The sequence below is a fragment of the Catharus ustulatus genome, chromosome 2, assembly GCF_009819885.2.
Source record: "Catharus ustulatus isolate bCatUst1 chromosome 2, bCatUst1.pri.v2, whole genome shotgun sequence".
Taxonomy (NCBI): domain Eukaryota; kingdom Metazoa; phylum Chordata; class Aves; order Passeriformes; family Turdidae; genus Catharus; species Catharus ustulatus.
This window is the reverse complement of record NC_046222.1, coordinates 32,430,079-32,453,892: the sequence shown is the minus strand read 5'-3', so window position 1 is coordinate 32,453,892 and position 23,814 is coordinate 32,430,079. Positions and strand designations below refer to the sequence as shown.

The window sequence follows — 23,814 nt, the reverse complement described above, 5'->3', positions numbered from 1 at the left end:
TGAGGTCATATTGTCAAACCCAGTAGATGCTGAATATACAGACTTTTTCATGTAAGAAACAGAGGAGAAATGTGGGCTATTCAGATTGTGTAAATTCCACTTGCAGCCTCCCACAAATTTCCTACCAGAAGTCACTTGATCACATCTCCACACATCTACAAGCAGGAGACATCATCTAATTTGGTTGTTTACATTACCTTTAGAGTCAAAGGAAAGAAGCAGTCACTTTCCAGGAGTGACTCATCTGATTGACATTAGATATTGAACCTGGGAGTTTGAACAATTTCCTTAGGACCTCTACCATCTTCATTTCCGGAAAAGACTGAGATTCCCTCTACTGTGGAACCCAAGAGAAAAGCTGGTCCCATGAGTCAAAAAGAAAATATATTGGTAGATAATTCATTAGACAAATGTAATCTACAATTTACCTTCACAAACTTCTCAGAAGGAGCAAAACACCCCACACAAAGGGACATCAGGATCCAACCCCTAGCATGGCTGCTTTTGGATGGGTTCTGAGTCAGCTGCTTGCAGATTTGACAGTAGATTTCATCCCTACAATAGGAAAAAAATAATTAAAACTTAAACAAAAAAAAAGAGAATTATTTAACATTAATTTCTATTAATAAGCATACACACATAAATTGGCTAAACCAGAGATGTGCAAGTGGCCTTCATTTGACACTTTCCAATTTCTGAATGCTTCATCTAGCTGCTGAGATGAGTTTGAGTTTTTCATTAGCAGACCATTAAAAATATTCACACAAACAAAAGAGATACAATGGACAATTTGAAAACAGAGTAGTGAGGAACAAGAGTGGGTATTAAAAAAACAGTCCAGTGTCATAAGGACTTTCAGAAATGTTTGAATTCCTTTGCATGGTCTTTCCACTGGGCCTGATATGTACAATAAGGAACATGACCCAGCTCAGCCTGCATTATACAACATGACCATAAAAATGATAAAATGAGAGCTTTGTAAAGCTGCAGATAATATCAAACTTGTTTGAATAGCTCAAGAAAAGCTCAAGGAAGAAGGAATGGGAAGAATGGCATGTTCATGCCTTTGATTTGATTTCTAACCTTAAGGCTGGCCTGAGGATGCCATTACCAATAATGAAATGGAGCTTCTCCAGGTTGGAAGTGGGTCGGTCTTCAAGCATGCTATTACCCTGCAGTGTGGACTCTCCGTCGTGAAGCCTCTTTGTCACCTGCCAACCAGATATATTGGTCTCTTTTAGGACAGCCAGTTACTGTGTCCCTCCCCCACCCCCATCCCAAGTGTGTGGTACTCCCCCAGCAGGACTCCTCCACCAGCCAGGAGGGCTCTCAGAAATTCTTCAATCTGGGATTTTAACAGTAACAGGGGGTTTGACTGCGTTGGCTTTAGTCATGTATGGGTGAAATTAAAATGGCCCTGTCTAGTCACACTTCCACCTGCTTGGTCCTTTCCCAGGTACAATGGTACCTCCTTGCATCCCAGCTCTGAGATGGTCCTGTTGCTGGGAGAGGGCCACCAAGGATCTTTGGAATAAACCCATCTTATTGCCAAAGAGGTCCTGTCCCTTAATCACATTAAAATAACCATCAGTGTTTTCACTGGAGAAATGGACCCATTCCCCATGCTAATGATGCAGCTGAAAATGCATAAGCATGGTGCTGTTTGTGAAAACACAGATGGCATTTGTTGGCTTAGCAGTTCACTGTCTCAGCTAGTCAACCCCATCTCCATTTAGAGAGATGGACATTTCTAGAGCATCTTCAGAGTCAATTAGGGTGAGCTGGATTGGGTCCTGTTTCTCCCCACAGTCCCCTAAGGGAGTGTCTCACAGAGCAATCTTTGTGCTCTCAAGGAGCTATAGCTAGGTAAGATGGTGCCTGCTCTGGAAATGGGCGGTCTATCAATTGTTTCCATCACTCCCACCTGAAAGATTTATCATTCTTCACTCTTTTGAGATGGCATTTCTCAAAAGCTCTATGCCTGGGGTAACTGCTCCCACGGGGAGTTTTGTCCCTGGCACTGGAGTGGGGCAGAGGACGGGTGAGTGCAGTTGGAGACCCCACCTCTGCTATCTATGGTAGAGGGCAGAAAACTAAAAGCAGGGATAACAACCAGACCATCACAGAGTGGGGAGAGGTATCTGCAGCTGGATGGAGGGCTGTGAAAGAGGGGAGGGAAGGTGCTGGATGAATGGAGAACAGGAGCCGAGGGGAGGCCGGTGCGAGGTGCAGAATGACTCAAGGAGACACGGGAAGCCAACCTTTCCCCTTAAACACTCCTTAAATCTTTCAGGCAGAGAGACAGGTAGCGCCAAACCCAGAGGAGGGCTGGTTCTATGTTGTCTAGGGAAAAGCAGAAGAGAGTCAGAGAGGGCTGCAGACAATCCAACGGCACTTGTGCTGCCAGGCGGCCAAGCGTCTCCCCTCACCTCCTCCGTCAGTTTGGATTTCTTCTTGAGTGTTAAGGAGACCAGTTTGTGCCGCACACTGTTCTTCTTGTGCCCATCAATTTGAGTACTCTGCAAAGCAAGAGGGGTGGATGCGAAGTGGTGAGATGCAAGTGCTGAACAAGTGCTCTCTCTGCCTCCCCTGGGCTCCTGCAAAAGACCATTAATCCTGCGCAGAGAGTGTTTCAGAGACTGGTGGGAACCAGAAGTTTGGACCCATATTCCTGTGCCCCTTGAAAACCCAGGGATGGCTCTGAATTTTGTAGATATTCTCTAATCAGCAGGTGTCTCTCAGATAAAAATTATATATTGGGAACACATGAAAAAACTTATGTTTTCATTGTTATGAATACATAGCTGATTTGTGCTTAACCCAGGTCCACTCAATTCTGCTGTGTGACAGTGGAAATGAGATGAGCACTCCCACTCTCTGAGACAAGCCATTTGCACAGCATTTTTAGCTGAAAGTCATCTAACCAGGGATTCATGGACAGGTAGTTACCCACTGCGGTTTCATAATTTTTAACCAGCGCTCTATCAGGTTTCCCAGAAGAACATCTTTGATGTGGGACAGTTCCAGGCACTGACTATATATCATCAAATTACTTGTTGGTTTTCTACTTGTATAGAAAAGTTTAGAAGTGTGCTTTAGTTTGTTATGGAAGTTTTTTTAAAGCAAAGTTCTTTTATAGCAAACTTTGGGACCTAGTTAATCTCTACTCATTTAAACAGCTTTGAAAAGACCATGATTTCACACCCAATTGACACTTTGAGTCCTGTGGCTGTGGTGGTTTATATCCATTGTAAATATGAGTTGATGCAGGATTTGCATATCATTTTGCTCAGGCATCTCTTTGTACTGTGAAGAGATGATGTAACCACAGAGAAAAAGGACAGCTAAAATTTCCTTCTCTTCTGTACTACCTGATATCTCAGTGGGTCAAAATACATCTTTTTGTAATAAAAAAGCAAGAAATGATGGAATGAAAGGTGATTCCTGGTGTATATTTTTACAGAATTATTATCCTGAGGCTACTCTCATCAGGTAATTCACTAGAAGTGCTGAATGGTATTGTAATTTCTAAGTTAGTCAAAGTTAATTTACCTCTGCAAATACAGCAGAGATTTGTCAAAATTAAACAGTGGCATCCAGAAGATGTCAATAGCAGATTATATCTTGTCCTATTGAATAAAGCAATTGTCAAAGATTAAAATGTATCAGCACTGTGGACATTGATTTATCCAGAATAATGTTTTGTCTGGGAAGGATACTAAGATGAAGTCCTCCAGTGGCATCCAGAAGGCACTCAGGATACAATAGGGATTTTTTTTTTCTAATTTTTATTTCCACAGTTTAATCTCCTGGTAACTAATTACTTCCTGCTCCAAGATTAAGGGCACATTTTTAATTTAGACTCTTCTGACTCGGGGCAGATCAAAAGGAAATCCCCAAATAAGAAGCATAGGACATTGCATTCCCCGCCCTGTACTTTAGCCCTGCAGGGTGGAGGAGAGAGATCAAAGTCCCACGAGAGATACCAGCGCACTTCCTTCACTGGGGAACATTCAGAGGGCAGACATTCACTTCTCCCTATAAGGAAGGGACAGGATCACAGGCAATTCTCCCTTCATAGCGTAAGTGCAAATAAAATCAACAAACTGATTGCCTGCAGCAAACCTTGCAAGTTGTTTCTTTCCAACACATTTCAATATCCGACACCTAATATAACAACATCTCTTCTACAGCTGCAGCAGTTACCTCTCCTTCTCCCTGCAGAGCCTGCAGCTCTTTCTTATAGGTCTTCTTCCCAAGAGTCTCATAGATTTTTGTCATTACTGGTATCTTCTCACCACCATCACTCATGGCTGTGTGATACTTTGGCTCAGGGAGGTCTCCCATGAAACGCAGGATAGTGATCCATACAGCAAGTGCCGCCTATTTCAAAGGAAAGTTACACCCCATTAGCTCACACCAGGACAGTGGAGGTGGTGGTCAAGCCATGCTGAATCCATCAGGACCCCACCATGGTCTCTCTGTACATCTGCAGGAGATAAAATACTTCCCTGTGCCATGTGCAGTTTTGCCTGCAGTGAACATCCTCTCTGAATGCTGGGCAGGCTCCTGGTGGGACCACACATTCAAGCTCTGTGATTGTGCCACCACGAATGTGTTTGTGAACCCTACAAGGGTTTGCTTCTTAACAGGAGATGCCAACCTTATTAAGGGGCAGAGACTGGCAGCTCCTAACCCACTGCAGAGGGCAAGAACCACAGTGAAGGCAAGTTCATGGATAATGTAATATGCATTAAAGCCATGCAGGGTCAATCCATTCTCGCTCTTGTACTGCTGGCTATGGGACAAGCAGTTCTTCTGTCCTGGCTCTTCACTGGTGTGTATGACAAGGTAAGAAGCAGTGTTTCCAGCTCCCTAGAAGCTTTACAAGTGGTCCTCAAGCAACACCTTCCATTGCCCATGCCCTGAGCACCTCACTGTCTTAACACAAACACCAATGTACAGAGATCTAATGCTCCATCCCCCTAATAGTCACTGTCTTACCACCACTCAAACCCTACTGGTGGGACAGTGGCCACATGCAGCAGATGAGTGTATCCCTAAATGGAAACTCCTGGTGCCCATTGGCTGGAGGGTTACCCCGGTTTTTTCCAACCCACCCAGCCCTGCTCAAGGTTTTTCATTCCCTGCCTCACCAACTGGTCTCCTTCATCTTCATGGTACAAGAGAGGCTGCTTGAGGGGCCGGCGGATGTACGTGTGTGTTGTTGTGCCCTGGAAATACGTGGCAGCAAACTTGGCAAATTTGTACTCTGAGAGGTCTTCTTCCTCCTCCTCAGGGAGAGGCAATGCTGCATCCAGGTCCTCCTCCTCCAGCTCCCTCTGGACTTGCTCAAGATCCTGTTGTGGAAGCACATGTCAGACACCCAGCATGGCTTTGGATATCAAACTACCAGTTCCCTTTGAGCCTGACTTTCCTGTCAGTCTGATTTCCATCCCAAAAGGAAAAGACAGCGGGAGGAAACACATGGAATATAGCTCTAGAGTCCATGCAAAGCCCAAGCTCCGAAGGACAGGCCTGTGCCCAAGAACGTCCCCAGAGCAGCAGAAGTAGCAACAAGCATGGCCCCACTCATAGCATGGGGAAAGGATGTCGAAGAGCTAAATGCTCTGAGCTCTGACAAACCTAAAAGGAAAGATCTCAAAGGTCCCAAGTCCTTGATGACCTTACAGGGATACTGCTCTCCTCCATTTGGTAGTCCCAGGGAAAGCTGCCAGGCTTCCTGCCCATCTCTAGCCAGAGCACAGTAACCCTCTGGGGCCACACAGGAGAGCCTGGCCTTGAAGGAAGCCTTCAGAGACACATTTTTTTATTACTTTACTCTTTCTTGATGAATCAATGTTTTGTACACGCCTGTTATGTGATAGCCATGCTCCTGTACACCTCCAGTACCTCAAAGCCATTGGGTGCCTGTCCCTCCTGGCCAGGAAGGGAGGAGGTTGTCCCCAGGAATCCAAACATTTTGTCCACCATTTCTGAGTCATTCACTGGCTCATTGCGAGCTCTCTCCATTTTTTCTAAGAGCTCTTTCTTCCGACGTGCTTCCTCCTTCTCCTTCACTTCTCTCTCTGCATCTTCCCGTGCCAGCTGGGCCAGGCGTACCTGCAAAAGGAGAAGTGCAGGGACTGAAGTGCTTCTTCTAAAGAACTGGCAGTAAATCCTGCAGGGCCTGGCTTTAGGAAGTCAGGCTGCCTGGTGTTTATGGCATTATAACTGTATCATGACTTGGAGCAAATCAGTGACATATCCATGTTTCAGTTTCCCAACTGCAGAAGGACAAAGCAATGCATTTTCCCCATTCCTTAGTGCCTTTTTAGGGGTGTTGGTCCATGCACAGAAACTCTCACTGACCTAATTCTTTTCTTTTATACAACAGTCTTGCATGTCCACACACACACAGAGAGTCCCAGTTTCCCCTTTATACAATACCAAAAGTGAATAGTAACTATAATCTCTGGCATTCCTGTGCAGCAAATCAGAAATTCTGGAGCAGATTCAAACTAATAGAGTACAGAGTACTTTAGAGAATTAAATACAAACCACTCAAGCAGGGCAGAAATCCCTTAGATATTTTTGTCATTGTCCCTCAAAGGAAAAAACTAGTTCCTGGAGAACAGACAGAACCCCAGAAAGAGAACAGTCCCCATGTACTTGGTGCTTCTTTTCTGCTTCCTCTTTGGCTTTCTTGGCACTCATCTCCTTTCGAAGTCGTTCCTCTTCTGCCAGTCGAAGTTTCTCTGCTTCCAGGCGCCGATAATACTGTGGGAATAAACAGAAGAGCCCTTCTGAACAGGCATCTAATTATTATTATTTTTTATTTTTCCCTTTAACAACAGATCCCAAGAGCACATGACGCAGAAGCGTGCATTCCTCCTCTCTCCTCATCTCCGTGTCTCCTAGACGGTACTTACCTCCCCGCGGAGGCGCTTGTAGAGCCTGCGGGCGATCATGCCCCGGGCGTAGGCCTGGACAGTGAGCACAGCCCAGAGGCGGTGGCGGAAAGCCCGACGGACCAGGTAGCCCCTGCAGCGCGCCTGGAACTCAATGATGCGCCGGCGAGCCATGTGGTACTGCTTGTGCAGCTTGCGGGAGCGGTACAGGGCCTGCAGCCTCAGGAAGCCAATCCGCATCTGCAGCAGGGATGGAGCAGGATGAAACCACCCTGCCAGCCAGGGGCTCACCCACCCTAAGCAGATTTCCACTGCTAATCTCCTGTAAGTAAGAGCCATTGAAATCAGTCCCCATGACAGCAAACCTTTTGGAGGGAGGTTCTCCAAGAGGGTGGAGAAATGAATCCCCCTGGCTGCTGCATTGATTCAAAGCCCAGGAAGGCCAAACACAGTTTATTCCCCACTGGACCTTTGAGAGGCCTCAGGACGTCTGGTTGGCCATCCCAAAGTAGCTACAACCCTCGAGGGTTGCTCCCATGGCAGTCCAGCATCCGCAAAACTCCTGCTTGACAGCCAAGGTGCTGTTTGATGGCAGAAGGCAGCATCCTAGCCAGCCTGGAAGTTGCTATTTCTATCAAGTTGCAGGCTTGAAAGATTATATTGAGATACTTTGGACCTTAACACACTTTCCAAAAGACCCTGCTGTTGGGTCAAAACCATAGGGAGAGGACTATGGACTGGGATGGTGAGAAACCCAAATATGGTCTGACATGGAGATGGAGTCCATTTCTTAAAGGAAGCTGCTCTTGAGTTTTCAGTTATCTGGAAACCAGGGGAAGACTTACAAACCCCCAGATGACTAGTTGGTGCAAAGGACATGTAAGTGACAGGGGAAAGAAGGAGCTAGGAGGTGGTCTCTTCAATGAGACAACAAAGCAAAAGAACAAACTTCCATTCAAGGCTCCAACTGATAAAAGCCAACCTCACCACTTCTGACATTCAGTGGGACATTTTGAACCAGGAAACCCTTATGCATGTCCCAGGTGAAAGAGGCAGGAAGGCAGAGCTGTGAGGAAGCAGCCCTGTACTTACAGCACCATAGTTCTTCCTGCAGTTATGTCCACGCCAGTATCTCTGAATCATCAGGACTGAATTTCTCACTTTCAGGAAATTGGACCTGCAAAAGCATTTCAATCATTCGTCTCTGTGGTTTGGCCACAAGTTACAGCATCTCCTGGGCCTCATTTCTTGGAGATTTGAACCTGAGTGTCCAGATGGAATAAACACTGCATTTTTGGCAAGAAAATGTGTCCTTCCCCAGATCTCCTTGTTTTTCACATCTGTAGGCACTCTCTTTGAGAGGTCTCTGCAGGGAGATTATGCTACATGATGGGAATGGAACGAACAGGAGATGCTAGGAATGGTTCCCTCCTTTCCCCAGCCCCGCATCCTCTTCTCACACCTAAAATCTCTTTCCTGCGTGTCCTTTAAATTTTGTTTTAGCACCTGAAAACGAATTGAATCCCACCCAAATGATTGAGAGCAAACCTCACTAACACCATGCTGCTATCCCTATCTGCTCCTCCAGCCTTTCTCAGCCTGATCTGATTCTACCTGCAGACAACATGGAGACAATTGTGTTGGGAGCCTTGGTGGTTCTCGCTACGATCAGTGTGTGAAAGATTGATGAGTTATTTAGCATATGCCCTCTCTGAAATGCACAGCCTGAGTCACAGCCATGGTCTGGACAATCAAAGAGCATAGAGCCTCAAGAACTGTCCCTCCTCCGTAGGTGAAGTTTGTCCCCCTCTTCATCCACAACAGTGCCATGAGCTACCTGTCCTCTTCCCATCTCTGGAAACTGGGTTGCAAAGGGAAGAGTTCTGAAGTCCTTGAGCCTTGGGGTAGCAGTAGGGGACTCAATGTTCCCTCTGCAAGATCCCTCTTGTGGGGATCTCCATAGATTGGAGTCTCAGCCTTGCCTTCAGCTGGCTCAGAGTCCACTGCTGTGCTGTCCTACCAAACACCACGTCCCTGAAGAAGGCACTGAACAGGGACTGAAGGTCCTGTTCTGTCCAGGTTTGAGGCAGAAAACAACAGTTATCCCCTTGTTTCCACTACTGTTTTCCTCCAGTACTTGCTGATCCTGAGTGTCAACACATCAAGGGACTCCTCTGGTCATCCGGGCACCAAAGGAGTGATACAGCCTCCAGGAGCTACTTGCTGGATGAAGCATCCCACATAGCCCACCTCCCATTTGGCCATGGCGTTTACACCCACCTGTCTTTATACCCACGGACCACCTTCTGGATGAGGATGACTTTGTCCGTGATGGCCTTGTCTCTCTCAATCTCCAGTAGCATGTCGTGGTGGTCCTGTGGGAGGAAGCAACACAGCACCAATGTCTCAAGCTCCCTCTGCCTGATATGTAGGTGGCATAAGACCCTTCTCCAGGATAATTGTTCAAAACATCTCTTGGGTCATTTTATATCCCAAGTATTACCCCACCTGCTCACTGGGCAAGTCCTAACATAAACCCTTAGTGATCTACAGTTTTCATTCCCAAATGAACCAGGTCATCCAGAAGCTGGAAATGCAATACTTCACAGTCTGAAAACAAATTACATTGCCCTTCCCTGCAGAGCTCCCTCCTAGTGCTCTCAGCCATGGGAGCAGCTACTAGGAGCACTGGAAAATTTTGCAAACAAACTCCAGGCTGCCTGGGTCCCATTACTTCTTCCAGCCAAGACTGAAATGCCACCCTGACATAAGGAAAAAAAGGCTCTTCAAAACACTAAATTTCCTTTGCCCTGAGGCTTTCAGATGCACCAATCCACGCTTTATTCTGATTCCTCCCATGTTGTGTGTGATTCAGCTTTCTTTCCCAGTCATGGCAAGCTGAGCCATGCTGCACTGCATGCAGCAGAGGCAGCTCCACACGTTTCCTGGTTTGCTCGACCTTCTGCGGCCCCTTGGGGCCTCCCAATTTCTCTGTTTCCTGTCCTGACAGCTGTGAAATCTTGATAACAGGCTCTGGATAGAGCAACTAGTAGGAGCAAGTTCTGGGGAAGAGATGGGGGTGTTTGTGCTGGCAGTGGGATTTGGGGGTGAGTTTAGGTGTAAGCAGCCAGGGTTTATCACTGTGATTTTTGCTCAAGAGAAGCCTCACCTTCCCAGAACAGCACAGGAATGGGTTTGTAAGAAAAGATGAGTGTGTATGGAGCTGCAGGGGACCTGCAGTGTTGGACTGCTCTGTGTCAGCGGGACTGATGCAGAAAAGGAGACTGTAGGCACATCTTGTGTTGCATAAGGATGTGCAGAAAGCAAAATGAGCCTGTCATGCTCATGTCTCTCTCTCTGCAGGGCTCTGCATGGATATCCCTCCTGCTGCTGTGCCTTTTGGGTGAAGGCAGGAGAGGAAGCTGAACCACTGAGCCCAGGAGGAAAAAGGCTGTGCACTGGATGTGACCACTTTTGTGTCGGTATGGATTTGTGAATGTATCAGTGCTGGCACCGTGTCAGGACTTCCTCCTGCCTGCTGCTGCTCCTAAACCTGCCCCAAATATTCTGCCTTAAGCCAGGTTCTACCCACTGACATGCCAGCCTAGAGACCATAGAAAAGGGCCATGTCTTGTGATGGAAAGGAAATGGTAGGACATGTCCCCAGAGGCAAGGATCCAAGATGACAGGGGGAATGTGGAGAACCACCCACCTTTAGAAATATCTTTGTCTTGCCAATCTGCCAATCATCATCCTTCCCCAGCACTGCTTCAGCAATGCGCTGGCATGTCCCACGCAGGTCACCCTGACAGAAAAGGGGTTGGGATTCACCAGGACCAGACTCACCCATTGCTCCTCCCAAGCCCAGGGTAAACCTCTTCTGGTCCCAAATCCTGCAGTTTTCTGCTAGTGAGGTTCTCATGGCTTTACTGTCAGTTTAAGATGAGTGAGATGAACAGACTGAATATGGCTACCTGTCCCTGCCAGCCCTGTAACCATTTTTCCTTCACTTGGGAAGCCCAGAGCACTGTGACGCCTGGGGATCAAATACTGCATAATTGTTTCTGGAGAAGCGGCACACCCCATAAATATCTCTGGAGACCACCTAGCAGAGAGCACTTGTTACCAGTGCAAGAGGATTCTCACCTGCTTGTAGGCTGGCTTCACCCCCGGCATGAGCACCCGGTACCGGTCCACAAACTCCACAAAGGTGTAGCGGATGGGGTACCCAGCCCGGCGGATGCGGATGGTCTCCATCATCCCGGAGTACCTCAGCTGACGGACGCACAGCTCCCGATCAAACAGCTGGAGGATTACAGGACATGGGGGCTTGATGGCAAATCTTTTAGGGCTAGTTCATTGTACTCATAGGCAGCTATGCGCTCCTCGTGTGGGCCTGATGAGGCACAGACTGCTGGAGGCAGTTTTGATTTTCTTTGCATGGTTTTGTTATCTAATTCATCCCACGCCTTTCTTTTGGACTAACCAGAACAATACTCAGAAGAAGCAGTGTGGGATGATGTACAGACCCAGAGAACTCCAGCCAGTATCCCGATACAAACAATTTTTCCCTCCCTTAAGCACATTTCAGAATGTAAAATAAAAGGAAGTAAAAGTTTTAGAATAACATAAAGTAACAAACAGCCAGGACTTTCCACTGACCTTTTGCTTCCGCTATCCCATTTCCTATCACTATCAGTATGTTTTCCTTCAAAAGCAGGGACACAAAATGATCTCTCAGACAATGTTCTCTTTTGCAGTCACCCTGCACACCCTGCGTGCCTTTATCTGGGATTTCTTTTCCTTTAGATTATTAAACCAAGACCAATATTAAATTTAGCAAGAAATCACATTTCATATCACACAGCAGTCTCTGATTCAGCATTAGCTCACCCACTCATTTCTTTAATGGGGAGATTAATTTCTCTTTGTCTAATTCTTTCAAACTTGAAACTACTTTCCTGTCCCACTGAAAGTTTTGTAGAAAAATGGGTAGAACAGAGACTTCTGTCTTAGCACTAGCAAGACCTGATGAAATACAGACTTCCTATGCAGGACACAAAGTACCAGACTGAATTCCAGGCATCCAGGTGTAAAAACAGCTCAGAGTCAGGTCATTTAGAATAATTTGCTAAAGCCAGTTCAGGATGTACACCTATTTCTCAACATCACCTATGTTCAAAAAGAAGGTCTTGTTCTAATCCCTGCTCAGATGATAATCAAAGATCAGACATGCTGTTAAATATTTACCCAAAATAGTCCATTAACAGGCTAATAGGTGTCTTTTTACTTTCACCAAAACCAGGATAAGAGCACAATAAAATGATCTGAGAGACTCACAAAACCTTTCACTCTGCATCGTATTAGGTTCACTGAGCAGAAAAAATAAGTTTTAGACAAACACTGTTTGTACTTAACAGTTCTGAAATTCAGTGTTTTACGCTTTTCTGCACTCAGCTGAGCTTTACTAACAGACACTGACTTTAGATAAAGCTCCAGCCCTGGCTAGATCATTTATTAAACAGAGCTCTTCCTTTCCAAGCAGTACCACTATTAAGTGTGGTGAGTAGGTAACAGTGATTGCTCACAACATCAGCGTCTGATCCTGCAAGGTGTGGGGAGTGGGATCAGGGTGTGTAGCACCCATTTATCACCTGCCTTCTGCTGCAAAACTCAGAGTCCCTTCCACAAGCAGTTTGTGGTCAGGGGGATTGAGAGCCCTCTCCTTCATTTTCGTTTGCTCCTATAAGTTTGCTTCCATAGTGTTCATTACTTCTGAAGCAAATCACTGTGAATTGGAGCAAAATAACTCCTCTCACATTTCCTTTGTGCTGTTTTGCCTCTTTGTTCCTCTGCTTTTAGAACCATGCTTTTGTAATTGGAGAAAATAAAAAGGAGTGGAAAGGATCAAACAGGATTTAAACTGAGGAAACAAAGATTTTCAGGAAAACACCCACGGGAAGATGAGTTTTAGAAAGCACTGAACTCTGCCACAGAACTAAACCCATGGCTCAGCTGAAGTCTCTGGCAGGAAGGAGCCTACCCACTATGGAAATGCAGAGGCATTTCCTATAGGATAAAGGGCTGCAGGGTGAATTCCTTGAGATCATCCTTGGGAAGACAGGCAGGATCAGCTACCCCCTGCAAAAAGTTTTGGGGTGCTGTTGGACTGCAAAACAAGTGCCTGATTTTGCCAACCCTTTTGTGACTGTTGCTAGCACAGCAGGCTGTGGGTTGGTTTTCTAAGTGTGCAGGGTTAATCCTGACTCCACTGATGCCCAAAGGAGTTTTTCCAGTAGTTCCATGGCAGAATGACCCCACTGGCAGTCCTGTACAAAAACAACCAGGAGAGAAAAGCAGGACTTACCATGGGCTTCTTGTACTCATTAGGTTTGATGCAGCGGACGAAGAAGGGCTGGCACACGCTGAGAGTCCTCATCAACAGCTCCAGGGAGCGCTTGAACTGGCTGCTGAGCGTCGGCGAGCGCTTCCTCGTCTCTGCTCCCTGCAAAACCGCAGCGCGGAGCGCTCAGGAAATGAAAGGATAACACTGCCTTTCCCCTCTGGAACCTCCTGCAACAGCCGGGGCTGGAGCCGGGAGTGGGGCCAGAGGTGGCTGAAAGTTGTGGCAGGAGAGGGGAAGGGCAGAGTCTGTGAACTTGCAATGGCCAGGCTTTGGCAGCCTGCTCCATATGGCTCTATGCAGGCAAGAAAAGTGCCAGGATTTAATTTCTCCTGCTTGAACCTCCCTGTGTGACTGGAACACCCATCTTCGCTGCACAGAGCCATGAGGAAGGTCTGCCCGTAAGAGCAAACAGCCTCTCCTGGACCATCAAAATTCTCTGTATCACAGCTTGGGGCAATGCAAGTGCCCAGGGATGCTCTCAGGAGCAGCATGGGCTTCCCTGTCCCCATGCATTGCAGCACGGGCATTGCAAACCCTCTGTCATGGTTCTTTGTGTCAGGCAGGGCTCCTGCTCCCTGGAACAAGAACCAGAGACTCATTTACAGTAAAAAATAGGAGAATGCTTGCTGCAGTGTGAATCTGCAACAGCTCCAGAAACTTCTGTTGAGATTCCTCAGCCTGTACTACCACAGATTTGAGTTGCTTTTGGAAAAGAATATCAACTAGACTAAATGGGGTGATTTCGCGTCACCTCATTTGGAATCTGGATGATTTGGAATCTTTTTCTCAGTTTAGCTCCCCTGACAAAATTAATAACCTAATCTCTGTTTTGGGGCAAGTGTTTCTAAATGAGAATGTTTATGTTTCCCTTTATAGTCCCTTCTCCCTGCTCTGGGAAAACCTTGTTAAACCAGCTCCAAATGAAGTCCCTGGCTCATTTCACATGCCAGACACTATCACCTGAGCTCGTTACACATCAATCACAGTGGTGCTGTGTGTCTAGTGGGGTCTGGTGTTCAGGGAGCCTTTATGGGGCAGCAGGTAAAGCTGGAGGGTTGGAAGAAGAGTTGGGCACCAGGAGACAACTCCCTCTTAATTAAAAACAGGGTGAGCATGTAACATGACCTGTGACATGACCTGATGGCCAGAGAATTCCCAAAGGCAGGATTCCAGCAGGATTTTAATGCATTTTTCCTCCAAACATCCTCTCACTTGTAGGTGACCAAGCCACACGGGGAGTCACAAAATCCTCATCTGTAATGGCCTTTTTGCCATGTTTTGCAGTGTTTATTTGCACATTTTTGTTGTCGTGTTTATTTCTACTTTTGCTAAAATCTTTACACGTGCTTCATCACATATTACTAAATAACCTTTAACATTCCCACCCTTCAAAACCGAGGAATTCCACAGAATTACAGAATAGTTTGGATCAGAAGGGATTACAAATTCCTTCTAGTTCAACCCCTTTGCCATGAACAGGGAGCTTACACAGCTCACATTGAATGTGATGTTGAGACAAACCCAGTCAAGACACACACAAAGTCATCATGGAATTCCAGCAAGAGGAAACTCAGCTCATGCAAACACCACAAAAACCTGGCCTGCTTGTCAAGAGGAGCATGGGGGGCTACCAGTGATCTCTCCCAGCAAAATCCTCCCTGGAAGCACAAACTGCTAACAAATCTAGGGTAATTAATGGATACAGCTGCTGCCTGTGGAGCACTGTAGAGTCTGATGCTCATATTTTGTCACAGATTTTCTGTGGAAAAGGCTGTTTCAGCAAGAATCCTGGTTTGAAAGGCTTTGATGAATATTTTCTTATCACATTGCTAATTATGCATATGAGATATGAAAGGATAGCCACAGGGGTTAGAAGCGGCAACAGATGCAGGAGCAGGGTTGGCAGTCAGAAACAACTGCATGTTAGCCAAATTTTAGTCATTTTGGGCTTGGCTGGGAGAGATCTTTTTTAAGCCATGGTGTTAGGAAGAGAGCAAAACTTTATACAAGGGTCTACAGGGGAATGCACGAGTGGTTTGCTCCCAGACAGCAAGAAATGCCTCTCCGGCTGCTGGTGCCTTGCATTTCTTTCCTGCATGCATCCAGATCTGGCAAAGAGCAGTGGTGCCATCTCCATCCTTACATCTGAGAGCTTTTTGCTGGGAGGTGCTGAAAGGAAGGGACAGTGACCAGAGAGCAGCTTGTCTTCCTGTCCAAGTAGTCAGAGGGGTTTGGGCTCCCCCTGTCAAGACCAGGTCATCACATTCAGGAATACCATTTCAGGGCCTGACATTTGTGCACAGACCCCTCTCAATGGTGGGCACCATTCCTGGGGGCTCTTAGATACACAATAAATACTCTGACAAGTGTTTTGTATCAGCTTCATCCTTCAGGGATGGGTGTGACACAACTCAAGTAACTGTGGTTCCTTCTGCCTCACCTCAACACCAGCTTGGAAAGAACCACACCTCTTCCCTTACTTCAACAAAACTACCCCAAAAAAAGAGTGGAGCAGCCTCACAATACAGCCTAGCAAGGCACTGAAAAAATAGTATTTACTGCAGAGGAGATGCATTTTTAAAGCTAAAACCAGACCCAGTCCCCAAAGCCTGATGGAGAAAGGGCTGATAAATTCTGCTTTTCCCTGGCCAGACACTTCCTAGCTTTCAAACTGCAACATCTTTGGGACTCAGACCATCTCTTCACTTATGTCCATACAAAGCCCAGTAGAAGGGAGGATGAGACCTCTGTAACATGGGGAAGAATGAGCAGGATTCACAGGTGCTGTAGCCCAGACTGGAGCCTGAGTACTGGAGTACTCAGTCTGTACTCAACATTAAAAGAGAAAAAGACTCAAAAACAGAAAAGAAAAACAAAAAACCCAAAGAGAATTAGATGATTTACAGAGAAGGAGCATGCAGAAGAGAGTTTAGAATGATGTGCAGACCAGCATGACATCTGAACATGCTTCAATTCTGCTTCTTTCTGCCATCTCCAGCCAGCCAGGGCTTTGCAAGTGCAAGCACATACGTGGCTGTTTGCAGAAACACCAAGGAAAAAGGCAAGGAGAATGGCAACTGCAAGGAGAAATGTCACTGAGCCAGGAATAGTAGAGGTTATTCCTTCTACACCTTCTCCTCCTTGAAGAACAAGGCTGCTGGTGCACCAGAAACACCATCAGGAGATTGCAGCCTGCTTCAGTGGAAATGCAGAAAGATTAAATACTCGAGGAGAGCTAGGGAAGGAGGGCGAAGCATGTACCACCAACAATACTTTGGGGAAAGGCTCTGGACAAAGGACCATCCTCCCATCTCTTTAGGATTATGAAGTCACTAAATTGAGCCACGCCAGTGTGACATGCAGTTTCTGGGCAAAATTATGCTTTTTCTTTCTTATGTTTTTGTATGAAATGTCACTGGGGTGGCCTTCAGGTGACCACTTAAAGCTGAGGCCACCTCATTCTGCAGTGTCATATAGTGAAGAGAGTCCTTCTCCTAAAGGCTGTGCAGTCTGGAAAGTGCCTTCCAATGCAAAAACATGGGCTACGTAACAGTGCCAAATATCACTATTTTGAACTACAAGCTTATTTTATATATATATATATATATTTGAAAAACCATTTTTATCTTGGCTGTTCCACCTTTACCTCAGTGTCTAACAAATATGGACAATTATTATTCATTAGAAAACCTACAAAACATGAAGTTTAGTTGTAAGATCAACTATGACAACAAAATTCCCTTTTCCCTGTATCACCTGTTGACATCTTCAGAGGAAAAAACTGGTCTAAACAATTCTGACAGATTTTGCATGTTTGTCTCCTGGATTTAATCCAACCATAGAATCACAGAATTATTAGTTTGGGCTGTAAGGGATTTAAAAGTTCATTTAGTTCCAAACCCTCTGCCATGGGCAGTTCACCTTCCATTAGAATCAGGTTGCTCAAGGTCCCATCCAGCCTGGCCTGGAACACTGCTGGGGATGGGGTATCAACAAATTCTCTGGGCAATCTGTGTCTCACTACCCTCACAGGAAAGAATTTCTTCCTAATACTCAACTAAACATTATCTCTTTCAGTTTAAAGCCATTCCCCTTGTCCTATCACTCAAGGCCCTTGTCAAAAACCCTTCCCCAGCTCTCTCATACCCTAACTCAGGAAAGACTATTATTTTTTGCTACAATTCAAGAGCAGGGCCCACTGATATGTTCCAACCGAAACAGTTTTAACCATGATACAGAGAGGAAGGAGTCCATCTCTAGAATGAATGGCTTTCAGTCATTTTGGGTCAGATCCTCCTCACTGGAATTCTAAATCCAAACATCCAAGACACTGCTGAAGTAAAAAGGGATGAAATTCAGCCCCATACAAAGAGCTGAATTTTGAAAAGCAGGCTAATCCTCTGGTTATCAAGGGGTTGTGGAAATGTGAGCAGAGTCACAAAGCTTGTATCATAAAATCTTTAGCACACAAAATGCTACCTTATGGCCAAATAACTAGCAAGCAAGGTTTGGGAAGCTATCAGAACCAGTCAGCAGATGAGATGCAACAGAAAAGACCAAAAAAGGTGCCAAAAGCCTCTTTTGCTGATCATGACAAAATTTCATGTTGTCTTTGAAGGGATCTGAGATCCCCCCGAACAAGAACTACCCTCCACCTCCAAAAATTATAGCATTTCCAAACAACTCAGAAATGCAAACCATCAAACCATGCATGTGAGCTGTCTTGCCTTAAAAAGTGCAAAACAGGGTCAGATTTGCAGTTGTTTGGAGGAATAATGTCCCACTGAAGCCAGTGGTGACACCATGGTAAACAACCGCCAAATCCCCGATGATCCATCTGAAGTTATTTAAAATGATTCAAATATCAGGAAAAAATCCTCAAAACTTTGGCTGAGCCTGGTTCTGATTTTATCCAAACCAAATTTCCATCATTACAAAGTTCTTCTGAGTTGAGTCCCAGAATTAAGTGACACAGTCATAGACCTATACCTATTCAACAAGCTGTAAAAATGCTCTCCAACACATTGGTCACTTGAAATGGATCCTCTATAGATAGTGCAGGAAGAGGAATAAACCAACAGGAGTAAAGCACAATCCTTGCCAAGGAGAGGTGAGTAGACAACAGAGGAACTCATGTATTCAGTTTACCTTTGGTGTGGGTGTGGGCGAGGGCGACTGGCCAAATGTGCTGGATGCATAGCCACAGAGAAACTACACGAAGCACAGGTTAAAAAAAAAAACAAAAACAAAACACAAAACAGAGACAGAGAAGAGCAAATAGTGAAAAGAAGGAATAACTGAAATGGGAGCCTGACATTTTTAGTCTTGGAAGTCCAGCTGTTACATATCTCAGGAACAAAATGCATTAATTCTTAGATTTTTATCTAACCCTCTCCCAGTTTTTTCCTTTGTCTTGATGTTCACTACTCTGAATCTGAGGGAACTGCCGTGTTCAGCTCTTGCTTCTTGGAAACAAACTTCATAAATTTATAAACCTCACTCTTTGTCCATCCAATTTCAGCCATTCCCACTCTTCTTCCTCACACATTTCTGCTCTCAATATACAGTGGTTGGAAATGTACCAGGAACAAAACAAAAAAGAAATCCTTCCCTTCCTCCCTAAATTTTAATTCCAAAATTCAGGTATTTTTGATAAAATTTAAACTTTTACCAAGGGGAAAGCCCCCCTCCCCACTCCTCCTCCCCAAGCTTCCCATTTGTTTTTCACTTTACAAGGTTCCATCCTCCACTGCTCCTTCTACTTGCTCCTCGAGCAAGCAGTGCTACTATACCAGCTGATTCCTCAGAGGAACAACTCCCACTCAGTCCATAATTTCAGCTCCCACTCAATCCATAATCTCACCTGGCACCACTCAAAGCAATGTTCCTGTTTAGGAAACACATGCAGATAAACCTGCTCTGTGATGACCATGAATAAATGAGACTTTACAGCCCCATGTGCTCCAGAAATACCCAGTTCACCACACAGGTTTCACTGTGTACAAATATTAGGCCTTTCAGGGACCAAACAGTTACTACAATGTTCAAATACACAATCTCAACCAGTTTTCATATTTCTCTGATCTGTGGCTTTCTCAAGTTTCTGGAATATAAGGACCCCATTTGAAAGACTGAATGTAAAACACGTATGGACTTACAAAATCCTACAAACTCATCAATAAGCTCCTGGGGACCAAAGTTTGGAAGGTGTTGAGCAAAATGCCTCGTGATTTGATTTAGGCCTTAGCAGAGCAGCCATCTCTTTAAGAGAAGATGTTATATTTGATTGACCAAACCTAAGTGTCTCTGGAAAGTTCCTCCACAGACTGCCTCGCTGAAGCTCAGGGAAGGTATGCACAGTTCCAAGGCATTCCAAGGACACCTCACCACAGATTTTTGCTACATGCAGTAATTTCTGTGACCCAGGCTCACTTGCTCCCTCTTTTGGGGCACATGTCCTAAGAAAGGGGCTGCAAATGTTACTGAATGTTGGTGGAAAGCAATGGCAAAAGCATCCCAGCCCCATGCTGGATCCTGCTCGTCTGAGGATTTTTGTGTGGTGGTGTTCAGGGAATTAGTGCTCTCCAGGTTCACAGTGACACTGTGCATGACTAGGGGAGCTGGTACACAATGTTGGCTCTTCTTCCAGTTCCATGTCATCAGGCTAAAAATTCCTCATTCCAAAAAGAAAGCCAGACATCATAAATTATCAAAGCACAGAGACCACCACTTGGGACAGATTCTGAAGATGTTCAGTGTAACTACAAAAAAACCCCAAACAGTTAATGTTAAAAAAAAAAAAAAAAAAAGGGTAGGGGGGTTCCAATGCTTTCAAAGGTTTCAGTTCTCAGATCCTAGACAACATCCAGGCAGACATCTCAACTTTGCTGTTATATATTTCCAGCATCTTTTAAAGATGCTTTGGTAGGGATCCCTGTGAGAAAGTTTGTGTGTCTGTGAAAATCCTTTCATTGATGACCCAGAGTATATTTCTGCTCTGCCCAAAGAAGCAGGAAATCACTTCCAAGGTCAATTGCAAAGCTTACACCAAAAATTAAAAGCAGCAAGGAATAAGCAATAAAAAGCAAATTAAGTAGCAGCACTGATGCTAAGGGAGTTAGTGTCTACTTCAACAGGAGTATCCACTTCTGAGGATAGCTCTGAACCCAACAGGAGTGTCATGCCAATTGGTAGCTTAATTAGTAATTGATAAATGTTCTCTTACTCCTAAGGAAGTCAAAAGGATAATGATCATTAATTTCAGCAGGAGCAAAACTGAATGGCTAAAGGTTATGAACAAGGCTTGCAAAACAGCATGTAGCATATTCAAAGAAATGTCTTGGGAATGCAAATATTTTTTTCCCTTGGCAAGTAAAGGAATTCAGCACTTACAACTTGGCACTCCTGAAAGTCCCTAAGTCCCTTGGTCCATCAGTGGCATTGGCTGGCATTTGGAAATGGGACTCCAATTGCCAAAAAGTGTGTTTGCTTTGAAAAATGCTATCCCCATACCCTCTGCATCCAATGGCTTTTGCTCTGGGAAAGACTGGGGAATTTGGCCATAGTGACTGATCTGTATAGACTTTCAGATTCTGCAAGACTGATATTTTGAAACACTTTCTACTTTAATTTTTGGAGCAGGGCTGAGTAGAAAGATTTAGATGTTAAGCTTCCTGAAGAAAACATCATTTGTTATTAAACACAACAACCATTTGTGTTACTAAAGGTGAAATGGCCACTAATCTCATTACCAGCATTTAAGCTGGTATCCCAGTAAAAAAAGCTCAAATGGGGTGGAAAGGGTTAAAGCAACCCTTTAAAAAAAGCAACTGAAGTTCAGCTTTCATAAGTGGTGTTCCCTCTCTCTGCTGTTGTAACAGTAGAACACTGTTCCCTCCAAGTCCCACTGCAGTGCTTAAGGACCAGCAAGATTGTCCTTTTGTTCTACCCTGGTTGCCAAGTATTTGGCTTTTACTTAGACTCATAGAAAGGTTTGGGTTTGAAGGGACCTTCAAGGTCATGTAGTTCCAACCCTCCTGCCATAGGTAGAGACAGCTTCCAGTAGACCAGATGACTTGAACTCTTGAACAGTTCCAGGAATGGGGCATCCACAGCTTCTCTTGGCAACCTGTGACAGTACCTTACCACCTTCACAGGAAAGAACTTATTCCTAACACCAAATCTAAACCTGCCCTCTGTTAGTTTACTTCTCATTTTATTATACACACATCTGGACGACCTAACTGGAAGGCACAGTTACTTTTCTCTCAGATTCTGCAGTCACAAACTTAATTGTTCCAATCCCTACACAATTTAGAGGGGCAATCACAGAAAAAAAATAATATTTGATGAACCAAATGCAGTGAACTGGGAGTGTGAGCGTGGATGCACCCATGACACTGCATTAACACTTCCTGATGGTTGACTCTCACTAACAGGTTGAAACACCCCAAAGAACATCAGAGGAATGTGATTCTGCAAATCTCCCACCCCTTCCAGGAACTCATCCTGAATAAAGATCTTCTCCCGCCTGCATTACCATCGCCACATCTGCTTGGAAGATCTGCTTGATGAATTTGTTTTTTGAGGAATGCACCAGCTGAATGATGTCTCCATGCAGCGTGTCCCTGTTTTTCTCCAAGAAACCTAGAGAAATAATGGGACAACACATAGATGACACAGTGCAACATGGGCAGCATGTGAGCTGTAAGCAGCTTCTGGACTCTTGGATTACTGGATGTTCTTGCTGAGGTAATGGGAGTAATGAGCAGGCAGAGAGAGAGAAACCATGAGAAGGAAGACCGAGGTGCATCTTCAGGCTGGATTGAAGATGCAGTGGTGCAAAGCACTGTCATTCTGTCACAGGCACACACGAATGAAACAGCACCACACTGCAGCTCATGGGCACAGCTGGAGGGTCAAGTCATTGCAGCCAGAAAAGGAATACATTGACGCTACTGTGGACTACCAGCCTGCCCTGCTCCAACAGAGCAGCAGCTCATCTGCCCACAAACATCCCCTCACCCCCGTGGCAGTACCCTAGGAGCTGCCCCCTACCTTTTGTTTCGTAGTAAACAATTCCAGCAAAATGGTTAATGCCAAACTGGGTTTCATAGTTATTCTTCGGAGGAATATAGTTGGTGTTAAGCTTGTGCTGGGAGTTCAGCTTGTGCAACATGGTGGCATCTGTACCCTGTACATGCATGAAAAGATCTGACATTTAACCAAGGCTATTCTCACTGAAATAATTTTCCAGTCAATAGCACATTTCTTCCTTGTCTTAGTGATGATGGGCATTTATGTTGAGAAGTGATATGTTGGAGAAGATATGTCAAGTGCAGAAATTACAGAAACTGATTAAATATCACTGGTATGTAGTGCTGTATTCAAAATAATGCTCCAAAAGGAGTGTATATTTAACACCATTTTCTCTTAGACTTTGCCAACAGATGTTTTTGAGCCTCTTGTAGGCATATTTTCCCATCAGAAACACTTGTTTTAGCATGGCTGTGACACTGATGGAAGAAAATTTAAGAGAGCAATAAAAATTTTAAATAGGCAGGCCACTGATGAATGTGTGTTTGGGGCTGAGCAGATCTCTCAGAGGGTGCCAGCGTGCAAGTACGAAAGGGATAAAATTGGGAGAGTGACTGGCAGCAAGGCTGAGCCCAAAACACACCTTGGGGAACTTGCTCTCCTCGTCAATGAGGGAGATGATGTTCATAGGTTTGATGGCAATCATGTCCAAGGCATCCTGGTTATCAGTGAACTCGATGTGCTGCCAGTTGATGTTCTCCAGGTTGTACTCCTCCTGCTCTAGTTTGAAGACGTGGCGCACAAAGAACTGTTGCAGGTTTTCATTTGCAAAGTTAATGCAAAGCTGCTCAAAACTGTGGAGGGAAGGTCAAGAAAAGGCCACGTTACATCCACCCTGGTTAATTTTTTTACATCTCTCTCCACGCTTGAAACAATACTCTCAGACCTTGTCAACCATTCAGTAAGGCTGCTGATGGCTTAGAATTTCCTTATTGGTTCAGACAATCACTTTTTCTCCCAAAACAATGTTATGTGTGTGGTCTTAATCAGTTTAGGAACTCCACTGTGTGCTGCAATTGATTAGCTCTGATAATTTCTCATACAGAAAAAGGCTTAGTCCAACCCAGTCCAGTTCACTTCAGGAGAGGTGAAAGGACTGCAAGACCTTGAGTTTGGGCTTGTGAAGGAGGATTAAGACCTGGTCCTCCTTTTTCAGGCTCCATACCTGTTCACAGTGAAGTTCTCAAAGCCAAAGATATCAAGAAGGCCAATGGATCTCCTGATACTTTTGAGTTCCTGGGAAGGAGGTCTGTAAATTGCAGCGTTGATCTTCTCCACGATCCACACGAAAAGTCGCCCATAAATTCCCTGCAACATCCCAAAGATGGAGCTCACTAAGACAGTTCAGCAGTTTGTCCTGCTAGTCTGTGTCACCACTTCACCCTTGATGGCACAGGCTCT

General features: G+C 45.1%; 1 protein-coding gene across 7 annotated transcripts in view; it reads right to left on the bottom strand.

Annotated features, from left to right (window-relative positions):
• Positions 1-23,814, bottom strand: part of MYO7A (myosin VIIA) — a 97,315-nt gene that overhangs the window by 20,120 nt on the left and 53,381 nt on the right. For 2 of the 7 annotated variants that reach the window (XM_033051246.1, XM_033051247.1), the window contains 18 exons: positions 23,579-23,721; positions 22,997-23,207; positions 22,375-22,510; positions 21,857-21,963; positions 18,466-18,528; positions 13,279-13,416; positions 11,058-11,216; positions 10,624-10,716; positions 9,192-9,286; positions 8,004-8,088; positions 6,933-7,151; positions 6,673-6,780; positions 5,914-6,123; positions 5,157-5,360; positions 4,207-4,383; positions 2,262-2,519; positions 1,084-1,211; positions 429-555 (listed from right to left, as the gene is read on the bottom strand). In XM_033051246.1, the coding sequence (XP_032907137.1) occupies positions 429-555; positions 1,084-1,211; positions 2,262-2,519; positions 4,207-4,383; positions 5,157-5,360; positions 5,914-6,123; positions 6,673-6,780; positions 6,933-7,151; positions 8,004-8,088; positions 9,192-9,286; positions 10,624-10,716; positions 11,058-11,216; positions 13,279-13,416; positions 18,466-18,528; positions 21,857-21,963; positions 22,375-22,510; positions 22,997-23,207; positions 23,579-23,721 (2,661 nt within the window). Of the gene's footprint in view, positions 1-428; positions 556-1,083; positions 1,212-2,261; positions 2,520-4,206; positions 4,384-5,156; positions 5,361-5,913; positions 6,124-6,672; positions 6,781-6,932; positions 7,152-8,003; positions 8,089-9,191; positions 9,287-10,623; positions 10,717-11,057; positions 11,217-13,278; positions 13,417-18,465; positions 18,529-21,856; positions 21,964-22,374; positions 22,511-22,996; positions 23,208-23,578; positions 23,722-23,814 lie in introns of those variants that run through there. The other 5 variants (XM_033051251.2, XM_033051252.2, XM_033051250.2 and 2 more) reach the window with 4 other exon arrangements.